Here is a 19,463-nt window from a genome sequence, read left to right as displayed (position 1 = left end):
AAGATCTTACAGAGGAGAAGCCTCCACCTGTCTCCTCTTGCCACCAAAATGTTTGGATCTTTGTGCCAGCTACTCCTCCTCAGAGAAGAGTAGGGTGAGCTGCTGAGACCTCTTAATGAAAACTGTACTCATCCCCCCGCTCTTCCACTCTCCCAAATATCCCTCTTACATCCTTTTGGCAGGCAGTGTAAGACTAGTGGGATGTAAAGTAGCTCTGCCTTGTCATGTGTGAAAAGCTGGTCTTAACTGGGCAGCTGTTTACAGAGAGGTGTGAATGTGGTGAGACACAAGTACTGAGATCCCCCATTCAACTACAGAGGAGAGAATAAACACTCTCATGCACCTCAGGGTCCCAACACTGTAAACCCACCACAAAGGAGGGATCAGCAAAGCCCAGGGGCCTTTTAAGCCTCAGTTTTTCTATCTGTTAACATATTGAAAGCCTCAAACACACCTATTTGTTTAAAAAAAGAGACTTGTAATGCTTCTTGCTCTCAGCTTTGTGTTAATTAGTCCTTGGCATTTTTTAGCCTTTGGGGCACCTTCACTTGACATATAAGGAGTGAAAGGCATCCTTCCTGCTGTTGTCAGGCAGATTTTGACCATTTAAAAAAAACTGCATCCAAACAAAAAACAGATCGTTCCCTGCTTATTTTTCAGTGAAAAAATGGACAAAAACTGTCTCAGATATTCACTCAGTATTATGGCACTGACCTTGCACAAGGAGCACGTGTTCAGATTGCTGGCCTGAATGCAAAAGACCAAAACCTCCTACTCACATCTCCCAGATCCCTGTCAGTGGATCGAAATCCAGGCCCAGAAATCAGCCTGCTGCTTCTGTGCTTATTTGGCTCCATCACAGAGAATTTAACTATTAATACACAGTGCTTTGGTCCCAACAGGAGACTGAAATGGTGCCTCCATTGCCCACAACGATGTGCCAACATCCCCTCAGATGCTGGAAAGTAGTTAATATTCCCAGGTTCTTCAAAATACTTACATGGAGCATATCTAAGTGTTTAAGAGAAATTAATTTTGTTCATTGTCACAGAACCCTGGGAACCGCTGGTTCTCCAGGGTTTAGAGAGATGATATGAACATTACCCACACAAAGAATAGCAATGAAGGACTGGAAAAGGGAATTGCCACATCAGTTACAAGTGCACATATCTGCACCATATCCTCCAGGCAGCCCAAGGCCACCCAGAGGATCAGAAACAAAGCCTGCAAACAGAAGGCTGGCCATGCTACCAATCCCTCTTACTCAGTGTAAAGGTGCTCTACTGTATCCAAAATTCTTTTTAGAATAACTTTTCAGTAAGATTAGATTTATCTTTGATTAGGTGTGTCTTTGAAGATGAAGAAGAGGAGGAATGGAGGCAAGCCAGTGTCATCCCAGTCTTCCAAAAGGGCAGGACAGGCCAGCAGGTTGTGCTGCTGCTCAGCCAGACCTGGACAGGCTGGAGAGGAACTCAGGGAAGCTCAGCAAAAGCAAGTGTGGGGTCCTGCAGCTCAGGAAGAACAAGCCCATGCACCCATGCAGGTGAGGGCCTGACCTGCTGGGAAGGGGCTCTCTGGAGAACAGAGCACTGGCAGGAGCTGTCCAGAGAGTCTGTGGAGTTTCCTCTGGAGATATTCAACCCTGCCTGGACATCAGCCCGTGAAACCTGCTCAGGGTGAACCTGTTTTTAGCAGAGGGTTGGATTAGAGGATCCCCAGGAGTCCCTTCCAACCCCAAACATTCTGTTACTTTTGTAATTTATGGACTGCTGTCTTTGGGGGTTTCATATGGAGGCTGCCACAGAGAGAAGAATCCAAAGCTGTCAATTACTCACCTACAACATATATTATCTGTCACTAATCTCCTTCCCAACCAATTTCTAAATTAATTTAATAAACCATCTTTCTCATTTACAAAATTATATTACTTAAAAGTATCTACTTTTGATCAAAGCCAAAAGAATACCCATATGACAATACAAATGTCCATAAGGTTAAATTCCATAAGCCTTCCTGTGCTGGTGAAGAATTGATTTGGACCACTGCAAAAAGAAATGTGCACATTTACAAGTTCTGATTGTCTCTGTCTTGATTGGGTGATCCAGTGGCTTAATGATTTAGAATATTGATAACATATTAGGATATAAACAATACTTTTCAAACATACTTACTCATTGTGTTTGTGATTTTTCTCTTTATAAAGACTTGATTGGAATTGAGGCATCCACTTGAGAAACTTCATTCATTCATGAAGGTTTTCCATAACTCTATTTGCTACAATGAACAAGGCAGGCAAATTTTGGCATGGCCCTGCTTTTGTGCTTTACTCTCTAAAAAGTTTTGTTCAGGAAAAAAACCCAGAAATCACCACTTTTACTTAGGGAGTAGATGTTCAGGTGCCTGTTTTGTCTGAGCAACTTACCCAAGTACCTTAAACTGAACTCTTGCTTCTGACTTGGGTACTTACCTCTCCTTGGTGCACAGGACATGACAACAGCTCTGTATGATGTTTAATTCAGAGTTTACTTCAGTTCATGTCTTGCTCTACGTGACAGAGGTGGGTTCTTGGGAGTACTCTCTTCTACATTCCTACTAAGGGTCTGACTTGTGTTTAGGTACCAATGTTCAGCAATACCTTTATCAAATGAGCTGTGTGGCTCCCAAGGGCAGGATCTTAGCTCTGCTCTCAGGCTGGCTGTTGCTAGCAGGGTAACTTGGTGTTACTCAAGGTCCTATGAGTGTCACCACCCTGGGCAGCTGTCCTCTCTGAGAGCCAGCCCTGGATGCCTCAGCAGGGTGGGAACAGGAGTGGCAAGAGAGCTGAGCAGTGTCTTCTCCCCCAGGACCGTTGTTGTTTGCCATGAGCTCTCTCCCAGTGCAGTGGCTCTGTATTAATGAATTTATACTCCCCTCTCCCCTGCACCAGCTTGCTGGCTCCTGGGAATTACCAGACAACGAGCAGGGGACTTGGTGACAGACACTGCTGCCAGTCCTGCCCTGACATGAAACGGCACCTTTCCATTATGGGCTGACTTAAGAGGATAGCAGAAGTAAGGACAAGGCCGTTGGCTGTAGTAAGGTGTGTCAGATTCCTGATAAATGCTGTGCTGCAATTTAACACAACTTCTCAGAGGTGGCCACGCACACTCAGCCCTTGCTATTTTAAGGAAGCAACCCTGTCTCAACCACTTTCCACATTTAGCCATTTAACTTTGTTAACTACTTAGAGTTAACTACTTTTCACTGCGATGAAAAAGGTTACTATGGGCCTAATTCCCAATTAGTTCCTAAGATGGTCCAGCCCCACAGCTGGGTTCTGGAAACAGCTTTGAAGAAGGAACATGAAATTTCTGTAACACAGAAATAATGCTCTTCTATCTCTTTGCCTTGGAAATCCTGTTCTCTGTCAGCTTGTCTTTTTTTTTTTTTTTGCACTGGTTTTCTTTGCCCCATTCTCTGATTAAATGTTCTCCTCTTCCCCAAACACACAGTCTGCAGTGCCTTTGGCCTGGGCTGGGTCTGGACAAGAACATGCTAGAACAGGCAGCCCTGGCACTGCTGCTCTGCAGCATGTGAGCACACAGAATTCCTGCCTCCTTCCACATGCACACTGCCTTGGAAGCAGATCCTGCAACCTTGCTCTGCTCAGCCACAGGGATCTCTGCCTGACAGGGAGGGGAAGGGAGAGAAGGCTTCCGATCTACTCTGTGTAGCTTTCCCTTCCTGTGAGGCCTGGATAGGCTGCAGAATTACTAAGTCTCCCCTTTTGTGAGGATCCAAACCTTCACATACTCCTGTACAGGAGTGTCAGCCCATGGCTCTCCCTGCAAGAACAACGGCTTTAGCAGTTGGACCTTGCAGCACTGACCTCCAGTCCACCCACTTCTGTCTTCTTCCAATAATCTGTAAGGAATACAGAAGCTGAGACTCCTGAAGCAATTTGGATCAATTCCTCAATGACTACAGTTAATTTTTTGACTAATGGTGTTTTCTTATGATAAGTTATGTATGAAGTATGACTGCACAAATTTAAGAAGAAAGAAAAGCCCTGAGAAGCACAAAGCAATTCTGTTTTCTGAGAGAGTAGCCCAAGGAGATGATAAATTACCAATGATTAATAACTCACTGAAGAAACAGTAAAGTTAAAGTAAAGTTAATCCTATACACAATGAACTCTGGATTTAATATACAGCCCTAGGAGATGTTACTTTTCTTCAGTGTGTCCTGGGAGGCCATTTACAGAAAACAGAATCAATCTGATTACTTCAGGTGTATGCATAGGGTATATTCAAGACCCCAGAAATGGTAATTTTCAGGCCCTGAAATACTGTGTTCCTTACTTACATTAAAAATGGAATAAATGAAAGCACTGGGCTCCCTTCTGCTCAGAACAAACAGCCTCTTCTCGTACACTCCTAAATAGAAAACAGTACTACAAAGCCACCAGGAGGCAGCAGATTAAAATACTTGTGCTATAAAAGAACAACCATTAAAACTACCCAAACCAGCCCCTCAAACCCTGCTCCTCTCCCAAATATTCAGCCTGATACGGAGGAAATGTGTTCTCCCAGCCCCCTGCTGACCATTTTGCTTTATCCACTGATGTCTCTTCTCTGCATACCTGAAATCAGTAGCAATTCCACTGCTGTCAAACAGCTTTATGCAGGAGCATGGTTAAAATGAAAATCAAACTGATTTCTGGAATAGCATTCACTGGAAAAAAATGAGCAAAAAAGTAGGTAAAGTGATATGACAAGATATAAGACCTCCCAACAGACTAAACTGCTTTTGTTCCTTCTGGGGTTTACTGAAAAATTCCAACCCCCTGAGCGCTCTCCTGACTACCTTTTTTTGTTTACAAAATGCCACCCAAGAAGCAGCACTGGAATTGTGACCAACCCAGGACAGGCTCTGGCTACCTGCCACGCCAACGCCGCTGCTCCAGCTACGCTGTCCTGGCCCCGGTCCAGCTCTGCATTCCCTGACCCAGGAAAGCTGCAAGTTGTTTCCTCTCCTTCGTCCTTCTTTTCTGCTGGTATAAAAGATTGTCCTCAGCTGTGGCTCAGCACGGTTTAAGACAGCCTGAATTCACTACAGATATATATGTAAGCTTTTAAACTGGTATGTTATTTTAAATCCTTATTATTTATAGATATAAATGCATTTTATATTTCTATATGTATGTTTTTATATGCCTACAGATATTTTATGGCATTATATATCATACAATAACTGCTCTTACAGAGCAATGTGTGAGCATATATATGAAATACAGCAAGAGAAATGTTGAAACTACCTAAAACATTTCTAAATATGGCCCTACAAGCACAAGATATGTCCACAGTCCACCAAAAAGCAGAGCACGAGCAGTGTGCAATCAGCCCCATGAAAGGCACTTAGGAACCAAGCAAAGGAACAACCACAACAGCAAACACTTGTATTTTCAAACTGAAAATTCAGCTCCTAAGAATGTGCATGTGTACCTCTGGCATCTTAATTCAAACAGTCACTACATATTTTCCACTGCAAAGATCACAAGTAATTGGGAAATTAAAACACAAGCACAATGTCAGCAGAAATCACAAATTTATTAATCCTTAAATATATCAATCATTTACCATTATGGCAAGAAATATGTACACTGTGTCCCATGGTAAATTGCAGTGTTCCAAAATGACAGAAGTATGTAATTCAGTTGTGGTGGAGAGAACAAATCACAATTTCCTCACGTCTTGGTGTGGAAGACAAACTTGGTCTACAGTAATACATCAACACCACATGCTATGTTAGAAGTATAAAAAAACCACCCTACACCTAATTTGTTAATTTTAAATATAGTTATGCCACTTACAGCCGCTTCACAAAAAAAAAAAAAAAAAAAAAAAAAAAAAAAAAAAAAAAGAAAAGAAAAGAAATTAATGAGAAAAAAATGAGGCCATTACTTTTTTCACAGATCCCATTGGCAGGTTAATATGGCTCAACACATTTATTGTAGATGCTTACTTTAAATATATATTGTTTAAAATCATGTAGTAATTATCAGAGAAGCTTAAGTCCATCTACCATACATCCACTAGTAACAACATCAACATGTTTAAGAACTGCTTCTGATTAGTAATCAACACAGAAAGGTGAAATGATACAAATTAGGAAGCTTTCCCATTTTAAAAAGTCCCGGCTGCCGAGCTGTAAATTTTGGACGGCTAAAAAGGACACTGACTGAGATACCATGCACTGTACAGCGCTGCGGGAGCAGGAGCCTGCTGCTAACAGAACCATAGGGAGAACACGAGCAGCCCAGCCTGGGCTTCCCGGCAGCAGTGGAAGGGAAGAAAGTGAAATTCTTGCGAGGGTGTATTTTTACAGCAACGTGAGGGAAGGAGAACTAGTCCCTGTTGCAAAGTTGGTGTTCCACACTGCCAGCACAGCGTTCCACCCTCGGCCCAGAGCCAGGACAAACCCGTTGGGATCGCCGGCCTCAACACCGAACACTGCCAGGGGAGCTTGAGAAAACACGAGCGGATTGAGGGCAAGAGGGGGAGACTGTGGTAAAGTGCTAGGGTCCCACGGAAAACCGGTGTCTCCGTAATTCATTTCCAGAGAAGCAAAAGCAGCAGTGTAATGTAAGTAAATTCTTCATACTTAGCTTTAAGGCCTAATATTTCTTGAGTATATTATCCACACAACTGGTCTATACATTAACCCACATATTGTATTTTTAAAGCCTCCTTAAAAAATTTACAGTACATCCTAAAAGTGATAAAAATCTTTCTCTTTCCTTCCATTTTAATCCTCAAAAACTGTCTCTCAATTATCACTTAGTTCCTTACAATTTTTAATTTTGCTTAATCATCCAACAGAACCGTTCAGTTAAGCAAAATAAGAAAGCGAAAAGGACTCAAAAGGAAAATGGAAGCTGCTGACTTCCCAGAACACTGACAGTTAATTCTGGAGTGGCCAGGCCAACAAACAAGAAGATTTTTCCAGTTTACATAGACTATTTAACTAAGAATGCTGCAGCTGGTCCAAAGCCAAGATATTAACACTTCTGCATTTATCAGTGATTTTGTCCATCTAGGATAAAAACCTGTTTTACAGAAAAGGAGCTGCCAGCGGAAATCCTAACCATTCCTACCAGAACCAAAGCAAAATCCTGGGACTCGGGAGAAAAGGAGGAGTCAAAAACAGTTCTTAAAAAAAGAAGGTAAAATATACTTTTTCTTTTTTTTTCCTTTTTTTAATAAACGCGTTAGATTTTAAAGTTGTCTGTCAAAACTTGGCATAAATGGAGCAAGTGACAAATGTATTATGTGTCTACTGCTGTCCATCCAATATCTCTTTTTTGTCTTTTACGCCTTGTTATTCTCTAATTGCATGGAACATCACCTTCATTGAAATGTAACAGTGTACAGATGGAATATACAGCAACGTGGTGCATCACAAATGTGTTACATGAAGAACCTTCACAACTTCATGCACTCAGAAACATGCATGAAGAGAACAGGATGGCCAAGATGGTAATCAACCAGGTGCGTTGGGTACAGAAAATGCAAGAGCGGCACCGCTGATATTTTTAGCTAGGAGGAAGGAGAAAAAAAAAAACAGATTTCCATTACTGAGGTAACATCACCACCAGATAACAACACATGCTCAAGTGTTAGCCAATGCTATTGAAAAAAACCCCATCTTGTTGAGATCACTAAACATGATACTGGGGAAAAAACAAGGGAAAAAACCTCCACTCAGGCAAAGCATTTTTATTTTTCAAACCACTTTACAGACATTTTCCATCTTTACAAGATGCCAGAAAGGCTGTGAAAATAAAAAAGAAAACTCAGCCAGGAAGCCAAAGTGTCTTAAGGGATTCCTTAAGGGAGGGAGGGTAGAATTCAGCCATGAATCTCTGTGTGTAACTTAACTTCCTCAGCATGGACATCGCAGGCACTGGCACGGACTGAGGTTCTTGTACAAAGACTGGACCAAGTGACAAGGAAGAATCAGGTGTCATTCACATGCAGGACATGCCAGAGCTGAATGCAGAGAGAGAAGGAAGGGAAAGGAGCTGGAAGCAAGTATGTAGCTAACTGAGGTTGTAGCATCATTTGTATTACCGTAGCATCTACGGGCTGGAGCCGTGGTGGGATCCCTCTGCGCTAGGCACTGCACAAACACAGAACAAACTCTTTACTCTGCATTCCTGCTCTCTGGTGCTGCGCTTATCGAAGTATAAGAAAGTGTGAGCAGTGAGCAGCGGGGGAACATAAGCCTCATTGAGGCTGGAGTTAGGTTAGGGAGTCACTTTCAGGCCCAGCAGCCCTTTGACTGCCCATATTGGGCAGGTGCAGCCTTCGAGGATAAGCAGACAGCTCTGCAGAAACACATTAGCACAGGTCCCTAAAAACATACATAGAGAGAACAACTTCCTACCACAACTCCTGTCACTCAGAGAGAAACCATGGACGAGACAGAAACCCAAGTTTGCCTCATCCCACTCACAGCAGAACCATGAATAAAATTTATTTATAAACTAAATACATATTTGTGCTCACATCCTTTTTCAAATAAGTTCTCTGCCACAAGGAAATATTTCCCTATACCTACCAAAGAGCTCAGATCTATCCTTAGATTTATGCAGTCCCCTTCCTGAAAACAAGGAAGCTACTGTGCTTGCAACAACTGGTTTAATATATCTAGGATACTGTGTCTAGCAGATCACAGCTATAATCGTTTTTGCAACTTTATTACATTTGAAATTCATCTTCAGACATGATGTGTAAAATACGTTTTTATTATGGAAATGCCATTATTAACTACTGTGCGTTGGTAATCATTAAATAAGTAGCTGTAGTCTGTACACATTTCAGATAAAGGAACTAGAACAATAAGTTAATTAAGTTCCTTTCATTTTCCAAAATGGAGTTATTGCTGCTCTCACTGGGAAAAGCAAAGGTGAAATTTGAGACAGTACAAAAATATTCAGGATCGGTTATAGAAGATGAGTCTAGCTTGGTGCTACATGGGAATCTCCCAGTCAGATTTCAGAAGACGGGGAATAAAGAAAGAATGACCATGTTTGTGCTCAAAGGGGAGTTATCAGCCTAGAGGAGACTCACTAGTGCTGAGCAAAAGCAGTAGGACTGATCTCATGTAGCATACTGACACTTAGGTGGAAGGCACTATAAAAAGAAAACAAAAACAGGAGCATTGTGCAAGGAGAACCAAGTAACACTGAAGGCTGGGTAATCCAAAAAATATTACACAGAATAACAGAATGTGCAAAGCTCTGTAAAAGTTTATGTACTCACTGGCTGGAAATGAGAGCTGAAGATAAATAGGTGGACATCTCAGATGCACTGCAGATGACAAAAGTGCAAAAATTGTGCGAGAACAGAGCAGGGAGAAGAAAGACATTGGGGAATGAAATAAAGACCTGACCACAATTGGACAGAGCATTTCAAAAGCAGCCAAGCTAATGGAAAGGCAAACCTCAAAAAAAAAAAAGACAGTAAAGAGATAAGGTAATAGGAAAATGGAGATCCTATCAGACAAAGCCATCTGAGGTAGCACTGGCTGTTTACCCTACAGAAGTAGAAGGTGGGAATGATCTGCTCAGCCTGCCTACAAACCAGTTTATGTTGCACACCTAACCAGCGCAGAACAATGAAGATGTAGAAGAATCAAGAATACACCGAAGATGACCAAATTTTACATTAGAAAGTAAGGCTCCTAACCACCAGACAGATGGTATTTTGGAACAGTGCTAGGAGGAAGCCCAAAGCCCTCCCCTGAATTCAAGATGAGAGTATGGGATTCATGGATAGTGTTGCCAGTGCCACAAATGTAGGGCTATGCTGCTAACTCAGGGAATCTCTGTTTAAGCATCAGTCTGGCTCTAAGGCTCCTCTGTGACCCCTTAAGCTAGGACACCCCTCACAATCCTGGAATCTCCTCTGTCTGACCCCATTGGCTCATAAGATTCACCAATACTGCCCTGCAACCTCAAAAAAATTACTCCATGGTGATTTTTCTTCTCTTTACACCCTTGGCAGTCCCAGAAATCCTTATCTTTATTAGAGAACAAAAGCAGCTGCAAAGAACCTCCTGCAGTACCTTCCCAAAAAGACAAAGGTAGGAAAAAAAAATCAGAGGAAAAGATTAAATTATTCCCTTAGTCCATTTTATGACATTGTGCTGTAAACACTGACTATTAAGGGTGCAGTGGGCCAAGTGAACCTGCTTCACTTGGGCTTTCTGGCTCTACACAAACCCAGCTCAGATCCCTTGACCAAAACTCCTTTATGAGAACCTCAAAGATTTACCTAACACTGCATTTCAAGGAAGAGTAACTGCTCTTTGAATACTATCTGTTGAAACACTGGCAGTGCAGCTAGAATGTGAGAAACAAAGGACATGTGGCTCCTTTTCCCATTGGTTTCACATTTTGAAATAAAAGTTACCACTAAATAATAAATTTCTTTTTTCCTAAATAAGAAAATAATAAAAAAATCATCACCATGGAAGATTAACACTTCATTCTACCTTATTTCTTACTTCATCAAGTATTATTTCATCTAGGAGAACAGTGTTGCAAGGAGTAAAATATGAGACATGACAGTTCAAAAGATGAAATCTAAGCCCTTACCATCCATGCCAGGAAATTCAGCCATTCTCCACATTAAGACACCTGACACAAATGGAATTGTATCCTATACAGAGAGCTCACAACTGAGCAAAGCCAGGCCTAGACCAGCGCTGCCTATTTGGGAAACCACAAGTCACTGACATTTGGGCTCATTCACAGAGGCTGCTGAAGAAGAAGAGAAGCCAATGGCCTGAGCAGAACCTCCTCAGCAAGCAGTGACATTTTATTTTGTTACTGCAATCCTGAGTGTGCTGTCATTAACCCTGGTGACAATGTGGCTCAAGCAACGCAGTCATTGCCTGACTCTGAGGGCGTGGCAGGGCCTGGATGAACAGCAGAGAAAAATGCTGATGGGAGAGATGCAAGGCTGCTCCATGGGGATGCTGGAACTGCCCAACAAGGAATACTCAGCAGTTATGCACAGAGAGTGTGGGGAAGGAGATAAGAACATGAGAGGGACTGGGATGGCTCAATTTACAAGGTAAATGTGTAAACTGGCTCAAAGCCAACTTGCAATGAACATACCTAGGCCTGGGAAAGTAGAGGTGGCTGGAAATCACACTAAGTATTTGTCAAACATCAGTTTTTCCCAATAGTGACACATTTTACTTGAAACTTTCTGGTTAGCTCTCACAGCTCCATGTATCCTACTGCTTTTTATTTTCCCAGGTTTTCCAGCAACTGTAGTCCAGGTTTTCTAATCCTGTTTTGTGTGACTTTTATCAAGCTTTCTCTACATTAAAATACTTTCCTTCTCTACATTAAAATACTTTCCTACCCTTCAAGCTGTCAGTTCAGGGACCAAGTTGGACCGGTGGGCATCACAGTAGAAAACAGCAACCAAAAAAGCTCATTATTTCAGAAATCTTCGCACCAACACTACGCGCAGCAGTGGGTATAACACATCATGAACAACCACAAAAAATGACACTACCAGAGGACGGCTCGCAGTTTTTAAGGCCCAAAGCAGCTATTGGACTATGTGGTGTGCCTGGGAGGTGTGAGCTGGTGGAGGGGTTGCTCCTTACTTGATGGGTACGGTGGGCGAGCCCGAGCGGTGGAAGTGCACGTTCTGCCACTTGCCGTCGCGCCGGTGCCACACGCGCGTCTCCTCGGACTGCATAGTCTTTGGCATGCCGCTGCCATCCATGTACTGCGTCAGGCGGATGTACGCGATGCACGCCGCGTCCTCGCCCACCAGGTGCACGTGCGGGTTCAGGATGATCGTGTGGATCGGCTTGTTGCTTTTGGACAGAGCTACGAGACACACACACACAGGGGTACACACAGGAGAAATCACATTTGCTCTGGATAAGCCAAAAGAAAGAACTCATGCCAACTGTTCTTACACATAAAAATCTCAGGCTTAGCAGATACAAATTCATAAGCAGAGTTTTATGATAATCACACCTACAACTAAAATACTTTGTAGAATGAGCACAATCACTTATTACACACTACTTAATAAGTAAATATGTTTAATCCATGTACATATATGGATTAAATAAAGTGGACGGCACCACCTTGAGTTTCCCAGCATTTCAGTTTCGCTGTTATATCTAATGACATTTGTACCCAATATTTTCAGTTAAAATAATTCAGCTCTGAACTCATTCTTTATTTGACGTTTTAGTTCCAAATACCTGAAACTCTCCTCTGCCCTCTGAGGTGCTCTGTGATGTGTGAATGAGCAGAGCAGAAGCAGATGGAAACACACCTATAGCAGAACTCTGAAAAAAAATACTTCCTTCCACTGCACAAGTCAATTAACTAACTCCTAAACCAAAAAGCTCATTAGATGAGAGACACACAGTCACAAGGAACAGATGAAGACCCGGAGATGAAAATAGAATATTTACCATTTTCGAAGTAAAACCGGTGGAAGTCCATCCCTTCTACCAGATTACCCAAAGCTTCAGGTTCAAAGGACGTAAGGCCTGGATCACAGATTTTTCTATAGAATAGAGGAAATGCTGCAATGAGCACATGTGGTTAGGGATGATCGCTTTGGAGAGATCAGTTTTAATTGTTTCTTTCATTCCTATTAACATTTCACCTACTCATGCCATCACACTGGAAAAGAACAGAACTTAACATGAGGAGCAGGCATGGAGTTCTGGTTTCAGCTGAATTAGTAAATTTGGCAGCTTACTTTAGGCAGACCACATCATTTCATATAAATTGTGTTTTGACCAAAAAAGACCCACAAGTCAGTGTTATTACAAGTAGGAATTTTTACTTGTGACGATGAAAACCGCGACTGTGCAATGCAAGGGATATTTTTTAGGCCTCACATCATTATATAAGGCAAGATTTAATTATTTTCTTCTAGCTACACTGGAGTTATACTAGCAGCTCTTCTGAAACTGGTGATGTGTGAAGCCAGGCAAAGCAGCCATGCACATATCTTGTGTTTTCTGGGGGCATCTGGGAAGGCATTTCAACAGTATGTAACTCCAAGCACAGGCACTCACATATAAACATGCATATTTACACAGTGTCAAACACCCCAGCTGTCCTCACTCCCTCCAAAGGAGGAGCTTACGTGTAAGCTTCGAAGTCCCCGTTGTTGATGGCTTCAATCAACTGCTCGGTCACCTTGATAATCTCCTGCTTACGAGCTGGGGAGAGACACAAACCCAATCTTATAGGGGAAGGCAAAGTGGAATGTGACAGCTGACAGGTATTCTGCCACTCCCCAGCTGGCACAACAGCCATCTCTCTTCCTTTCTACGACCAAAGGAAATGATGTTACATTGTAGCTTTACACTGACTTGCCTTCAGTGCACTCCTGTATCCACAAGGAAATTAAACGCACGTCAAGATCAATCCACTTCCCTATCACACTTCTAATTATCTTTCCTTCACTGGAGGATCTGCTGTTTAAAAAGCAAAACAAACCATGCCCCAACTCTAGACTTTAAACTCAAGGAAGCTGATTACTGTTTTACAGCCAGTCTGGCTGCAGTAGCTCTGTTGTGCAAGCAACAGTTGTACAGCACATTCCCACACATGGATTTGACCATTAACAAAAACATGCCTGGAATGTTAAAACAAAGTGCAGAGAGAGATCACATTCCTCTTTAAAAGAAAATGCTGGGGGAGCACACAGACAAACTAACTTTCCAATGCTGTGCTCAAAACTGACACTGTGGTGTTAACCTTCTCCTTAGTGCACACCTAGCATTCAGATGAAAAGGACCAAAAAGAAATGAGCAAGAAAAAATGTGATGGTGAAAAAAAAGGATATAAAAGTCTACCAAGGCTTTTTGTGAGCAGCTCTTGATTGTTAGCACTGTGGCTAAGAGCATTTCAAGTATGAACTGCCTTATTTTCACAAGATTTGTAGAAATAAAAAAGACTCTTAACGGAGCAATGCCTCCATTATCATTGGTTTAAATAACATGAGCCAGACTGTGTGGACACTGTGTGGCATTGCCAGGACCAGCCAAGTGGTGGGATGGTTGAGTCAGAAATAATGGTGCAGTCTTACAGAAGGCTGGCAAAAAGAGATCCAGAACAAGCAGACCTCATGCAGTGAGGAAATCACCAATTCTGCACGCAACATCTCACATACATATAGCTGAGCTAAAGGATTGGATTAAATAACACAGTAACACATCTCAATCAGAGATGAGGAAATTACAGTCCATTAAATCAGACAGTGGGAAATGAGGTAAAAATCTCTGATCAGTTGCTACATAATCATGGGCTCATGTTAGTGGATAATGATATAAGCAATTAATATGTCCACAATGGTACTGCAGTTTCCACACATGAGAGGCACAAAACCACATGGACACATAATTTATCATCACTTGGCTCAAGACAACTGGGGATATTCCTTTCCTCACTAACATCAGTTACGCCTTTACCGAGTTTTACCACAGTACCTTTGATGTTGAGATACGCAAGATATAATTCCACATCAACCCCAGGAGGAAGAAATTGAACTGTGTTGCCAAATTGCTGGGTTTCCTGGTTTAGCTCCAAAATGAAATTGCAGTGGAATGTATGTTTTCATGAAGCTTTCTGAGAGAAGCCACCTTAAATTACATAATGGGGTTCCAGCAAAGTTTGTGTGGGCTGTACTAACATTCAGGAGAGCTGTGTCTGCAGATGCATCCATCAGGAAGCTCCAGAAGCCAGCAGAGCCAGCAAAGGAGATTACAGCACTTATCACTGGCTCCAAACAATCACCATCCAGCTCCAGCACTGGTGTCAGCACTTGTGCAAAGACTTCACAGTTCCCAATGCAGACTGTCAGGAACAGGAAGATGTTGCCAATTCACGTGCCTTTCAACTCAGTAGTTGAAATGTAGTGCTTGAGATTTGAGAAAAATTTTGAAAAATTGAGATTTTTCTACAAAATTACAAGCACTACATGAAACTGTGAAAGCCACTATGGCTATTCTTACCTTTCAACGACATAATTACACACATATTAGAAAATGACACTTTTTCCTATTTAGTGATCTGACATGCAGTTTCTCTGGCAGTGAGCCAAAGGGAGAGGTGGAACGCAATTCAGAGAGTGGTGCTCCAGAACTGACTTATCCTATCATGCAAAATCCTCTGCCTTGTTCCTAGCCCTTCCTCAATACAAGAACAAGGCAGTGTGAAATAACAGCAGACATCAAAGACTAATACAAGTACTCAGGAACCACTGTGATTTTACACAAACCTCCTCCTCATTGTTTTTAGCTTTTACACCTTCTCGTGTGGGTATTTGTGGGGGTGCGGGGAGCCAGACTACAAACAGAGACCACAAGTGTTACTGTTTCATTGCTGTTAAAGCAGAGGTTTAACCTGAAAGGAAGTAAGGAAGAGAAAAATGATGGGAAAATTGAAATATAAGAAGTAGAGACTTGGAAGGAGACTGGAAAGCAGCAGAAGGAAAATGCAGCTGTGCCTTGGTGGCCCATGCGCATCCGGTCAAATCCTTGCACTTACCCTTAGGACAAAGGATGAAATAGGGAGGGCACTGGACATAAACTAAGGTGAAATGGTATTGGTAGGAACAGTGTCCTGCTACTGTAGACAGCATCTCACACAAATAATTGGCAGTTCTTACAGTGGTAAGAAAATTATCAAATTTTCATTCTGAGTTTGATCGACTCCACATAACGTGCTCTTTGATCACTCAAATTTTTTTTTTCCATCTAAATACACACTCCAAACTATACAAGGACAACACAAGGCATTAGGGAAGAGGCATCTGGCCAGTTCCCATCTGCCAGATAACTGTCACTTACAATCACCATTTGCATTTGACTTTTTTATTATTTATTTTTTTATCCAATAGTAGACTTGGCTTGTATTGAATTCTAGGACAATTATGCTGTTTGATGTACAGTGGCAATTTCATGCTATTATACTTTTCATTTGATGTGCAGTCAGGACTCCCTAAATAAAACTACAGAAACAAAACTTCCTAAACAACACTGACAACTGTAATGAGATTCTGGTAAAACTGATTCAGCTACTTTTTCCACAGAGTGTGGTAAAAGTCAGTTCAAAAAGTAAAGCCTGACCCATCTATAGTTTTTTAGAATATGACAATGGCTTTCCAGAGCATAACATACATATTTTGTACACAAAGGATAACTGAACAAAAATACACCTGGGGTCTTTGAAACAACTGAGGTGTGAGGGAAGAACACTGTTGACAAGTCAAAGGTGCTGAGCCATTTTCCTGAAAACCAAGAAGGAAACAGACTGCAGACACAGCAAGTTTGTGTGGAGAAGATGGTGGCTTGGACACACTTTGCTCAGAGTATGGGTGAAGTAAATATATTGCAAAAAAGATTATGGACATGTTCCTTAAACAACACCTTTTCCCCTGTAGGGTGAAGGAGTTAAGGTAATTAATAGGGGTGCAGCAGTTAGAAATATATAACCCCCCTGCTTTGGCAAGTGAGTAGGTAAATGACTAAGACAAAGGCAGTTGAAAGAAAAATATTATGAAGAAGAGCTATAAAAAGACCAAATAATAAGAAAAAAAAACCAAACAAGAAGAACATTTCCAACCACAGGCTAAAATGTTTTCTTCATCACTGCTGCAGTACATATGTTAACTTTAAATGAGTCATTAATCTTTAGCTATATTGCACTACCTCTTTTCCTTGCTCAGCTACAGGTTGAGGGATAATCTTTCTAAATTAAAGACCACCATTAACACCAAGATGTAAACAACATTAAATCAGGAGAAACACCATTTAAGCAAAAAGCATCTAACACTATCAATACTTTCAACCTACAGGGAGCAGTTCCCCAGGTAGTGAAATCAAATATCACAGGAAAACAAAAGTACAAAATAGCAGCAAAAACTGTTTTTCCTGCAGGGAACTCTGTGGCTTTTCTTCCCCTCCTGACGCCCCAAGAAATGTTTATAAACTCAATCTACAAGAATCAGACAGAAACAACAGATATTTCAGTATTTTGATTGCAGAGAGAATGTGTAGTATAAAAATGTGCTGCAATATGTGAAAGTGAAGCCTTCAGAAATATCTGTACCTGAAACTTCACTTTTTGTGCGTTTTTTGACGCACAAAAAAAGAGCCCTTGTAACTCACTGACCACTATATTACCCATCTTTTTTTCAAAATTGACACCAGGGAAAACAATAATTTAAACAACATTATGCTTGACACAGATATTGGAACATCCTTCTCCTGCCATCAACCCTTCAGATGCCTATGTCACCACTTTACAGCAATGCCTAAGCAGAGAAGCACCTGTCCAGAAGAACAAGGTAACCTTGCTCCAGATTTGCTCATGCACTTTGAGATGATTAAAATGATTTTGCATCTGACTTGCTCACATGTTGTTTCTCAAGGCAAAAACCCTTAAAAAACTTTTTAACTGGGTACTCTTAACTACATATCTCTGTGCACCTCAGATTGGATTAATCTCACAACATTTTGGGCATATATAAGTACAGACAAGTGAGTTTGTTCTCTCAACTCCCCTCCCTTACAGTCAAGGGAGAGAAATCAGCACTTTCAGGGCACAATTCATCATATCCTAAAATAGATTTTTAAGACAAGTGTGACTCATCTGACCTATCTGCATTGGCTAAAGGGAGTCTAGACAACCAGCTCAAACACAGCTCTACACTGTAGAGGAGGGTTAAATCCAGGGGGACAAATCCTCCCCTTGTGCTGTTGTTTTGAAACAGGACAGTTGGTATTGAGGTGACAACGGTCTGCTAAAATGGAATGGCACAGCAGGGGGAACCTGGCTTCACTTCCCATATGACCACTGTCCCAACAAACACCAGTTAGATGGAAAGCACACAGCCAGTCGTTATTTCTATACTCTGGAAATAACCAAAGTCTGAAAAGAAAGAGAAAGATACTAGAAATTTTAGCCTGTGTTGTATAACAAGTTCTGGCTGTGTGGATGTACCAGATTTCATTCAGCTTTAGAGCACGGACTGCTGAACATTGCACAATGTTCTTACAAATTATTCTCATGACACCAATATTTGAAAATTCTATGCTAATAATTTTTCTTACAATTTCTGCCACAGATATTCCAACTAAATAATTTCTGAAAAGAAAATAAAAGAACAGGCTGCATGAATAAATGACTGACTGGGTCTCAGATCTTTATAAAAACCACCTAGACCATCAGATGACAAGGCATGCTCCAGGGGACTTCTCATTTAAGAAGTTTATGAAGATTGAGTGTACAGAACAGCAGCACTTCTCTCTTAGCCCACACTTAATCTTAAATTTTGATAGTGAGTAAAACATCTGAGTTGTCATCTCACATGTACATCTTTTTTCTAGAGCCTGCTGATTCCAAAGGCTTGCTCTGATTCATCCAATTATGAAATGGATGGATGATCTGCAGAATTTTATCAGCGTTATTTGGTATCTCTCACCTATCTGGAAACTGGTAAGCCTGCTACTGCTTTAAAAAGATTTGAATTATTTAGCCATGTAGGCAAATATCTGAAAAATTATCCCAGAGCTTTTCCACTCATGTACTGACAAAACAGATCCAACAAAACTAATGTGTCTATTTCAATTAATGTTAAGCAACTTGTCACATGCCCTACATAGTATATTTTTATTTATATAGTATATGGAATCAATTATGTCTAAAGATGTTCTCTCTATGTGATTGTACTAAAAAATTACACTAATATTTATACAGCATAGCAAATGTTGGCAAATGTTTATTTTTTTAATGAGAAATCACCTACAGTCTCAGATCAAAGCTGCATCATGTTCACTGCACTTACAAGACACTACACTATGGTTTCCCAACAACTGTATGGAACTGGCCACTGTCTCCAGAAATGGTGTCTGAAGTCTTATGAGTGGGACATTAACAAGCTTTGCTGCTGTGTATATTTTTACTTAAACTGTACTCCTGTCTAATCACTCAACTAGTTCAGAGAAACAGGACATGTGAGGCAGCCAGCATTCAGATCTGAAAATGCTGGGCACGTAAAGCATATTGTGTGGATATGCACCAAGGATGGAATAAAGCCTTATGGCATGTGTTACTGACGTGCCAACCCTCCCTGTTACACAGCCCAGATCTCTCCTATTAATGCCTCTTTTTTCCCTGGCTCTGAGCAGTTTGTGCTGGCAGTATTTGTATTTCCTATTTAATACATGCTCGCCCATATATTGACAGAGCCTATCCAACAGGACCCTCCTTCCCTGGAAGCAGAACCCTCATTCCCAGGAAGTCATTCCCTGTTTCAACTCACAAAGTCTCACCCCCTCCAAGGAATTTTTGAAGAATTTCTGAGTTCATTTACAAACAAGAAATGCTCTACCCAGGTATTTTACATTCTACC

General features: G+C 41.4%; 1 protein-coding gene across 33 annotated transcripts in view; it reads right to left on the bottom strand.

Annotated features, from left to right (window-relative positions):
* Positions 1 to 5,569: 5,569 nt before the first annotated feature.
* The window catches only part of CAMK2D (calcium/calmodulin dependent protein kinase II delta), a 119,294-nt gene continuing 105,400 nt past the window's right edge, over positions 5,570 to 19,463 (bottom strand). For 27 of the 33 annotated variants that reach the window (XM_072928818.1, XM_072928817.1, XM_072928816.1 and 24 more), the window contains 5 exons: positions 13,188 to 13,263; positions 12,502 to 12,596; positions 11,671 to 11,899; positions 8,112 to 8,160; positions 5,570 to 7,577 (listed from right to left, as the gene is read on the bottom strand). In XM_072928818.1, coding sequence (XP_072784919.1) covers positions 8,154 to 8,160; positions 11,671 to 11,899; positions 12,502 to 12,596; positions 13,188 to 13,263 — 407 coding nt within the window. In that variant the 3' untranslated portion in view covers positions 5,570 to 7,577; positions 8,112 to 8,153. Of the gene's footprint in view, positions 7,578 to 8,111; positions 8,161 to 11,666; positions 11,900 to 12,501; positions 12,597 to 13,187; positions 13,264 to 19,463 lie in introns of those variants that run through there. The other 6 variants (XM_041716022.2, XM_030272073.4, XM_030272068.4 and 3 more) reach the window with 2 other exon arrangements.

Source organism: Taeniopygia guttata, chromosome 4 (assembly GCF_048771995.1).
Source record: "Taeniopygia guttata chromosome 4, bTaeGut7.mat, whole genome shotgun sequence".
Lineage (NCBI taxonomy): Eukaryota > Metazoa > Chordata > Aves > Passeriformes > Estrildidae > Taeniopygia > Taeniopygia guttata.
Note: the sequence above shows the minus strand (reverse complement) of the source record. Positions and strands in the feature narration are given on the sequence as shown.